This window comes from Bubalus bubalis, chromosome 3 (genome assembly GCF_019923935.1).
Source record: "Bubalus bubalis isolate 160015118507 breed Murrah chromosome 3, NDDB_SH_1, whole genome shotgun sequence".
Taxonomy (NCBI): Eukaryota; Metazoa; Chordata; class Mammalia; order Artiodactyla; family Bovidae; genus Bubalus; species Bubalus bubalis.
In genome coordinates this window covers 79,911,454-79,921,454 of record NC_059159.1, presented here as the reverse complement: position 1 = coordinate 79,921,454, position 10,001 = coordinate 79,911,454, and the positions used below count along the sequence as shown (strand labels likewise).

The 10,001-nt window shown below is 38.4% G+C and overlaps 1 protein-coding gene across 3 annotated transcripts in view; it reads right to left on the bottom strand.

Annotated features, from left to right (window-relative positions):
- The window catches only part of PLAA (phospholipase A2 activating protein), a 40,498-nt gene continuing 30,497 nt past the window's right edge, over positions 1-10,001 (bottom strand). For all 3 annotated transcript variants that reach the window (XM_006075600.3, XM_006075599.3, XM_025281425.2), the window contains 3 exons: positions 4,906-5,007; positions 2,339-2,503; positions 1-726 (listed from right to left, as the gene is read on the bottom strand). In XM_006075600.3, the coding sequence (XP_006075662.1) occupies positions 161-726; positions 2,339-2,503; positions 4,906-5,007 (833 nt within the window). In that variant the 3' untranslated portion in view covers positions 1-160. The remainder of the gene's footprint in view (positions 727-2,338; positions 2,504-4,905; positions 5,008-10,001) is intronic.

The following is a 10,001-nucleotide window of genomic DNA, read 5'->3' as shown; positions in this document are numbered from 1 at the left end:
ATCAGTGCAAAAATTTTATTTCCCTTCTCCCCACTACCCCACTTTACAGGATCTGAAATTTTACTTAATCCACAGCATTTGTTTCATCATCTGTAATCAGTCATGTGAAATGTGAAAGAAAAAAACACTCAATTTAAAATCTCAGTCCCCTAACCCACTGTTACAGTAAATTTAGGATAAGTCTACAGCATTCACTTACTTTAGCTGGCTCTGATACTGAGGCATACTTTTTTATTTGAGAATCAACACCTAAAGACTTGGCTAATTGTACAGCATTGGAATCATCACTGATAAGTGTCCCAAGAGCCACAAGAAGTCTAAAAGTGGCTTCGAGGTCTTGTACAACTTCTAAGACTGTGCTAATTACTGACAAGCACTGAGCTTTCCCTTCAATGTTATGGTCTTTATGAAAACACACAGAATAGTTCAGGGTCAACGTGGCCAGAGCAATGTGAATGTTCTTATTGCTCCCTGATTTCAGTTCTATTGCATGGGACAACAGTGATTCCCTCTGGGACATCATGAGCTTTTGTCCTGCCTGGCCAACAAAACAATTGCAAAAAGTCCTCAGAGCAAGCAGCTGGTTTGCTGGCCTTCCTCTGGGGTTCAGAAGACTGACGAGATGGCTGCTGAACCGAGTCCCTTCTTTTTCGTTGCAGAAGTTCTCATTCACACTGGGATGTTTAATTGACAGCCGAAGAATGTCAAGGGCAGGAAAGACAATATCTGTGAAAAAGAAAAATTTATTTTTAAAAAATTAAACATGTTAAAAATCATATGCCTGCTTTACAAATTGCGTAATTTCTAAATTTTGTGTTAACTGATTTTTCATATTTATAGAGGCTGTAATTATTGCTGTAAGATCACATCTGTTTTAAAATATAGTAACTCTCCTGGGTTATTAAGATAGCTTGACATACAATGAATATTCAATAAATCCTTGTGGAAAAAAATAGGATTGGGAACTCGCTTTTAAAACAATCCTAAAACAAGACCAAAGAATTGAGGAAGGAAAGTTCTTTTTAAGAGAATTCTAGTTGACAAATGCTAATAGGATGCTTATATATGTTGGTGGAGAGATATACAGTTAAGGGACTGGATAGATACCAAGTGAATGAATGCTCTTTTCATACTGTTGAGAGCATACTGAGCGTTGAAGAATTGATGCTTTAAAACTATGGTGTTGGAGAAGACTTTAGAGAGTCCTTTGGATGGTAAGATCAAATCAGTCAATCCTAAAGGAAACTGAAAGTCACTCAGTTGTGTCTGACTCTTTGAGACCTCATGGACTATACAGTCTATGGAATTTTCCAGGCCAGAGTACTGCAGTATTCTCTTCACTCTCTTCTCCAGGGGATCTTCCCAACCCATGGATCGAACCCAGGTCTCCCACATTGCAGGCGGATTCTTTTATCAGCTGAGCCACCACTGGAAGGTGCTGATGCTGAAGTTGAAGCTCCAAAACTTTGGCCACCTGATGTGAAGAGCTGACTCACTGGAGAAGACCCTGATGCTGGGAAATACTGAAGGCAGGAGAAGGGGAAGACAGAGGATGAGATGGCCGAATGGCACCACTGACTCAATGGACCTGAGTTTGAGCAAACTCTGGGAGACCTGGTGAAGGACAGTGAAACCTAGCCTGCTGCAGTCGATGGGGTTGCAGAGTAGGACACAACTGAGCAACTGAACAAGAACGAATGCTCCAAATAATCTTATTATTACTGAAAGTGAGGAGAGCAGAAATTATGGGCCCTGTGATATAAAGGTAGTAGGCAACATCATTTATAAAGGACATTCACCTGAAAAAAACTACTGAACCAGAATCTAATTATGTCTAACATGAAAAACAAGAGACAGATGGACACATTAAGTGATCAGTCAAATTCAAAACATGGGGCATTCTGCAAGAAAAATGATTTTTTTCCTCCAATAAATCAATCATGAAAAAACAATAGGAAAGAGGGTACTTATGGAATAAAAGTACCCTCTTTCCTATTGTTTTTTCATGATTGAATTAAGTAAATTAAATAAGAGAAAAAATACTTGGAGCAAATGTTTGTAGCCTATGGTTAACAGGTCACAAAAAGTTTCATGGATGACTCGCAAGGGATTCACAAATGCTCTGCAAGAGTGTACAAAATGGTCCATGTATGGGGATCATCACACTACCTTCACATTATGGACTAGAGTGGTACAGTGAATCCTGTGAAGTTTTTCTCAATGCAAATTTCAACTACTACCTAACTTTTATTTAATCTAAAAACACCAGTAGTGTGGATAGGAATAAAAAGATACACTCTCTGCTTCCTGGTTACATTTTTAAAAGTAATTTTTGTACCTTCAGGCCAGTTAACAGCTTTCCATAAAATCTGAAGTTGCTGGGCTGTGGGTTTTTCTGAAGAATTATTACATATTAGAGACAGTATCTTTTCAAGAAGTACCAAGTCATCCTCAGTTAACTTCTTCTCTTCAGATGCAGTTCCATTAAGTTCCTTTAGTTTACCTAGAATCACATCCAAACCATCAGTATTCTCTAACTGTAATTAGCCACATAGAATACATAAATGCCAAAGTTTTCAATAAGAATATGCCACCACACACCATGGGGAGATAAGATTTTTCACAGCAATTATCAAAGACCATAAAATAAGGCCTGTGAGTATTTTTAAGCTAAGTACAGTACAGAAAAAGAAAGGTTACTGTGATAATTTGTTATCCTCTAAGATCTTCTAAGCTTTTTGTTTTGAGTAAGTTTTTAAGTATACTATATTTGTTATCATTTTAAATGCTTTTCAAAGCAGTATTAGATAGCACATATAAGTCAATCCCCTACTTTCTCACTGAGAAAATGTATAACTTTTAGCCAACTTACATCAACTTCTATGACGCCTATGATACAGTCAAAAGGCTGCGTGCACGCATGCTAAGTTGCTTTAGTTGTGTCTGACTCTTTGCGACACTACAGATAGTAGCCTGCCAGACTCCTCTGTCCATGGGATTCTCCAGGCAAGAATACTGGAGTGGATTGCCATGCCCTCCTCCAGAGATGTTCCCAACCCAGGAATTGAACCCGTGTCTCCTGCATCTCCTGCACTGGCAGGCGAGTTCTTTACCACTAGCACCACCTGGGAAGCCCAGTCAAAAAGCTAAATGTGTATTTATATTTAATTCACTGACTTAGCTCCATCTGTACATTTGACATCAAATTATTTAAACACGTTTAATGGAAATATTGCCTTTCCCACCATATTCACATTTCATGAAACAATGTCTTTCAAACTCTTCACATGCAACTTCCATATCAGCATCCTTGTCATCATTAATGTTACTTTGAGTCATCTAACATTATTTCATCAAAAATCTTTATCTCAAAGAATAAAGAAGTTAAAATTTCAAAATTTTTACCATTTGTAACTGGAAACTTGGATCTGTTTCATTATTCTTTGGCATTAAAAGCTGTTTAACAGAGTATTAAAACAAATCTTATTTAGGGAATGCAAAAAGTAAGAGGTCTTTTAGATCTCTACAAGAGTTTAAAAATGACAAGTTGCCTAAAAGTGTGTATACACTTCTTTATTGTTAAAAAAAAAAAAAGCAATTAAGACCTATGATTTTTATAAAGATGTTATGAGAAATGACAAAAAATAAAACAAAGCAAAACAAAAGCCCCCAAAACAGTAACACCACTGTCATATATTCAGATATGTATGTTATCTCAATAGACTTTCACCATAATATTTGTGGCAAACGGAGTTAATAATATTCTTAGTCAAAAGCAAAGAAAAAGAAAAACCTAGTCATTGTGTTTGGAGGAAAATAAATTAACAGAAAAAGTAATCAAAACCAACTGAGCAGTTTCAGATTTACAGACAAGATCTTTGCTTTTTAAATGCTTTGCTGATTCGTTTTCATTATTTTTTTTCTGAAAACAGTAAGAATTTAGGGGATAGGATTGATATTTTCCCCTTTAATATTTTTTCTCAGTAAAGTCATCAAAAAGTATTTACTTAGATTTGTGTAAGGTTTCTTATAAAGTATTGATGTCCATTATCAGGTTGTATATTTTTCGTTGACTCAGTTGTGTAATACCAAACTACAAATCTCTATCATGTAAGCACCTGGTTCCCAGCATATGCTTAGGAGAGAAACAGCCTTGAGACAGCATCTCAGAATCTGTGGATATGTGAGAAAAGTATTTAATTAAAACATACTTACCTAAATGTTGTGTGAAAGTGAAAGTCACTCAGTCCTGTCTGACTCTTTGCAACCCCATGGACTATACAGCCCATGGAATTTTTCAGGCCAGAATACTGGAGTGGGTAGCCTTTCCCTTCTCCAGGGGATCTTCGCAACCCGATTGAACCCAGGTCTCCCTCATTGCAGGCAAATTCTTTACCAGCTGAGTCACAAGGGAAGCCCAAGATTTCTGGAGTGGGTAGCCTATCCCTTCCTTCCCCAAAGGATCTTTCTGACCCAGGAATTGAACTGGGGTCTTCTGCATTGCAGGCAGATTCTTTGCCAACTGAGCTATCAGGGTATATTAACGCATATATATGGAATCTAGAAAGATTGTACTAATGAACCTACTTGCAGGGCAGCAATGGAGACACAGTGGGGGAAGAAGAGGGTAGGATGAATAGAGAGAGTAGCATTGAAACGTACACATTATGATACAGAAAATAGATGGCTGGTGGGAATTTGCTGTATGATGCAGTGAACTCAAACCTGGGTCTCTGTGACAACCTAGAGGGGTGGGATGGGGAGGAAGGTGGGAAGGAGGTTCAAGGGGGAGGGTCATATGTATTCCTATGGCTGATTCATGTGGATGTATGGCAGAAACCAACACAACATTGTAAAGCAGTTATCTTCCAATTAAAAATAAATAAATTTAAAAAATAAACTTACCTAATATTTGTGTAGGGTTTGCTTGGTCAAAAGTGACAGCCTCTTTTTTAGGAAAATAAATATTCACTGTCTTAGATGCAGCTGACTGGTAGGCACTGTTTCCTGTTTACAGAATAGAAGGTGAAAATCAGTCAGAGTGGCCAAAAGCAAGATTTTTCTGATTTTTGTCATCAAAATTATGATATATAACTATTCAGTGCATGCAATAAAATAACAACCAACTTCAGGAAAAAAAAAAAGAAAGAAAACAAATCTCTAAGATTTTATATACTACATATATTTGTTCATATAATAAATTATAGTTTTGGGAAAGGGAGCTTAAATGAAAAACAAAGCCTTTCCATTTCATATTTTCTACTTCTCTCATATTTTTAAGATTCAATCTAAATTAAAAGTTTTTAAAAGATCAAAGAATACAGAACAATTATGAAACTGTCCAGTTCCTCCTTCTCTAGGCATACTGATCTCTCTCTTCTCGTTCCAAATGATGTAGTAGGCACTGTCATTTTCTCCAATCATTTTCATAAATCCCTCCCAAGATGTAAGTTCCTGAAGGCAATATGTATTTACTTCTTAAATATCCATTATAGTAACACTAACTCTGTATCTGATGATGAACAAAACATAGCCACCAGATGAAAACTCAGTAAATAAAGTTAAATGAAGCTAATTCAACTAAAATATAATTTAAATCTAATTTATGTCTTACTTTCATTTCAAATCTTAATTTATACAACGTTTTTGTTCTGATGCAAAATTAAGATATTGTGCAAAAATGTGAATAAAACATTTTGATCTTCTGAGTATATTAGAAGTAGAAAGGGGGAAGGTAGATAAATGAAGAATGAGTTAAATGCATAAAATTATTTCTAACTGCTTCCAAAGATAAAATATTTACTGACATGATCAAAGACACTGCCTGTACTCCTGAATGTTAAGAGTGTCAATGTGGTTGCTGCTGCTGCTGCTGCTAAGTCACTTCAGTCGGGTCCGACTCTGTGTGACACCAAAGATGTCAGCCTACCAGGCTCCCCGTCCCTGGGATTCTCCAGGCAAGAACACTGGAGTGGGTTGCCATTTCCTTCTCCAATGCATGAAAGTGAAAAGTGAAAGTGAAGTCGCTCAGTCGTGTCCAACTCTTGGCAACCCCATGGACTGCAGCCCACCAGAATCCTCTGTCCATGGGATTTTCCAGGCAAGAGTACTGGAGTGGGGTGCCATTGCCTTCTCCGCTAGATGTGGTAAGGAAATTGCAAATCAAATATCATCCAAACAATTAAGTACAATGAAAAGTTCTCTGGAGGAAAAGTACAGGATGCATTAAGAACTTATGACAGAGTAGAGAATCTAGCAAGAGGCATATATGCATGCCCAGAAAGTTTCACTAAGGTCATTTAGGAAATACTATTTCAGTTCAGTTCAGTTCAGTCGCTCAGTCGTGTCCGACTCTTTGTGACCCCATGAATCGCAGCATGCCAAGCCTCCCTGTCCATCACCGACTCCCGGAGTTCACCCAAACTCATGTCCATCAAGTCAGTGATGCCATCCAGCCATCTCATCCTGTGTCGTCCCCTTCTCCTCCTGCCCCCAAGCCCTCCCAGCATCAGAGTCTTTTCCAATGAGTCAGCTCTTCGCATGAGGTGGCCAAAGTACTGGAGTTTCAGCTTCAGCATCATTCCCTCCAAAGAAATCCCAGGGCTGATCTCCTTCAGAATGGACTGGTTGGATCTCCTTGCAGTCCAAGGGACTCTCAAGAGTCTTCTCCAACACCACAGTTCAAAAGCAGCAATTCTTTGGCACTCAGCCTTCTTCACAGTCCAACTCTCACATCCATACATGACCACAGGAAAAACCATAGCCTTGACTAGACGGACCTTTGTTGGCAAGGTAATGTCTCTGCTTTTGAATATGCTATCTAGGTTGGTCATAACTTTCCTTCCAAGGAGTAAGCGTCTTTTAATTTCATGGCTGCAGTCACCATCTGCAGTGATTTTGGAGCCCCCCAAAATAAAGTCTGACACTGTTTCCACTGTTTCCCCATCTATTTCCCATGAAGTGATGGGACCGGATGCCATGATCTTCGTTTTCTGAATGTTGAGCTTTAAGCCAACTTTTTCACTCTCCACTTTCACTTTCATCAAGAGGCTTTTGAGTTCCTCTTCACTTTCTGCCATAAGGGTGGTGTCATCTGCATATCTGAGGTTATTGATATTTCTCCCAGCAATCTTGATTCCAGCTTGTGTTTCTTCCAGTCCAGCGTTTCTCATGAGGTACTCTGTATATATGTTAAATAAGCAGGGTGACAATATACAACCTTGACGTATTCCTTTTCCTATTTGGAACCAGTCTGTTGTTCCATGTCCAGTTCTAACTGTTGTTTCCCGACCTGCATACAGATTTCTGAAGAGGCAGGTCAGGTGGTCTGGTATTCCCATCTCTTTCAGAATTTTCCACAGTTCATTGTGATCCACACAGTCAAAGGCTTTGGCATAGTCAATAAAGCAGAAATAGATGTTTTTCTGGAACTCTCTTGCTTTTTCCATGATCCAGTGGATGTTGGCAATTTGATCTCTGGTTCTCTGCCTTTTCTAAAACCAGCTTGAACATCAGGAAGATCACGGTTCACCTATTGCTGAAGCCTGGCTTGGAAAATTTTGAGCATTACTTAACTAGCGTGTGAGATGAGTGCAACTGCGGTAGTTTGAGCATTCTTTGGCATTGCCTTTCTTTGGGATTGGAATGAAAACTGACCTTTTCCAGTCCTGTGGCCACTGCTGAGTTTTCCAAATTTGCTGGCATCTTGAGTGCAGCACTTTCACAGCATCATCTTTCAGGATTTGAAATAGCTCAAGTGGAATTTCATCACCTCCACTAGCTTTGTTCGTAGTGATGCTTTCTAAGGCCCACTTGACTTCACATTCCAGGATGTCTGGCTCTAGGTCAGTGATCACACCATCGTGATTATCTGGGTCGTGAAGATCTTTTTTGTACAGTTCTTCCGTGTATTCTTGCCACCTCTTCTTAATATCTTCTGCTTCTGTTAGGTCCATACCATTTCTGTCCTTTATCGAGCCCATCTTTGCATGAAATGTTCTCTTGGTATCTCTAATTTTCTTGAAGAGATCTCTAGTCTTTCCCATTCTGTTGTTTTCCTCTATTTCTTTGCACTGATCGCTGAGAAAGACTTTCTTATCTCTTCTTGCCATTCTTTGGAATTCTGCATTCAGATGCTTATATCTTTCCTTTTCTCCTTTGCTTTTCGCTTCTCTTCTTTCCACAGCTATTTATAAGGCCTCCCCAGACAGCCATTTTGCTTTTTGCAGTGGCTGGGAGGAGCTACCCAACGCCCTCACGCCTGAGGCCAGGGGCCACGGCCGGGAGGACTAACCCCATGCCCGAGGCCAGGGGCGGTGGCCTGGAGGAGCAACCCCACATCCAAGGAGCGGTGGCTGCGTAGGCGCAAGAGCGCCTAGAGACACTATCCCATGTTGAAGGTCAGGAAGGGAGGCGGTGAGGAGATACCCCTCGTCCAAAGAAATACTATTTAGGAAATACATATAGGAAAATTAAATAAAGAAGAAAAAGGAGGGGAAAAGCCAAACAACAATTAGTGGTCTAAATAGCAATGCAAAAGGTACAAATATTCCAAAGGAGAACAACATGTACCAAACTCTTGAGGTAGAAAACAGCATGCCACACTCAAGACACTGAAGCAGGTCAGTATGGCAGAAAAGAGGCAGAAAGGAATGTGATGCAAGGCAAGAGAAAACAGTCAATGGGGAGCTATTACAGTGCTTTAATCATGGGAGGGGCATAAATAGAGGACCACTGTGAGACCAATTCAGAGGCCAGTATTTCATTAGTCTAGGCGAGAGATGACAATGGCTTAGGTAAAGGTTCAGCACCTTTATTCAGCATATAAAAACTGTTAAAAGACTTTAATTTCTGAAAAATGGGAGGAAATATTGTGAACTTTAAGACTCTTTTGTAGTATAACGGGTACAACTAACATTACTAAGCATTTATTCTGTAGAAAATTATTTATATAAATTTTGTAATTTTAAACTCTTAACTCTGCCAATGTTACTTCTGCAATGAAAACATAGCTTACAAAATCATATTCCACTTAGTTCTCAAGTAGAGTGGTGGGTTTATGAATTTTGTATTATGCTTAATAACATGTTACATATATTCTCTATATTTCTCATATAAAATAATAAACAGGTAGAGAATGATACAGAATGAATAAACAACAAGGTCCTAATGAATGAATAGCACAGGGAACCGTATTCAATACAAAAGAATTATATTCAATAATTCCACTAGGGTGATAGAATATGAAAAAAAACATAAATTGATATATAACTGAATCACTTTGCTATACAGCAGAAGTTATACAACACTGTAAATCAACTATACTTCAATAAAATAAACATTAAAAAATAATAAATAGGGCAATATATATGCCAAGAGATCTGTCAAACTTTCAAGAGGTGAACCACAAACTCAGTTCTGGATTTCACTGGCAGCCAATACAGAGGGAAAAAGCATGCCTGCATGTATTCAACAATGATGAACAAGTAAGATGTATTGGGGTCTATGCTAGATATTAAGGATAAAAAAAAATTGCTCCAGGGAAAGCCAAATATTCCAGGCCTAAATGGTAAAAGCAAATTCTTTTCTGAGTCCTCTCAATGTGTAATATAGTAAATAACATTCTAAACACATTATGTAAGAATGAAGGGTAAGACATGGGAACAAACTAAGACTTTGTAAGGATAGTGAGGAAACCAGCCTTAACACAGAACAGCACTTCTCCATCCTGGTTGCATATGAGAAAATTATAAAACTATCCTTGCTAAGACCTCAACCCAGAGCAACGTTAGATCAAGTGAGCATCACTGAGGATGAGGCTGAAGGACTTTTTCTAAGCTACCCAGATGATTCCAGCATGCAGTAATGACACAATTCTGAGAACACTCAAAAAGTCAGGTCAAAAGTTTGGTCTTGATTTACTGTATAAAATGTTTTCCAGCAAGAAAAAGATGCCAATTTTCTTAAACTTTTATTACATAAAAGTTCTAATGAATTTTAAA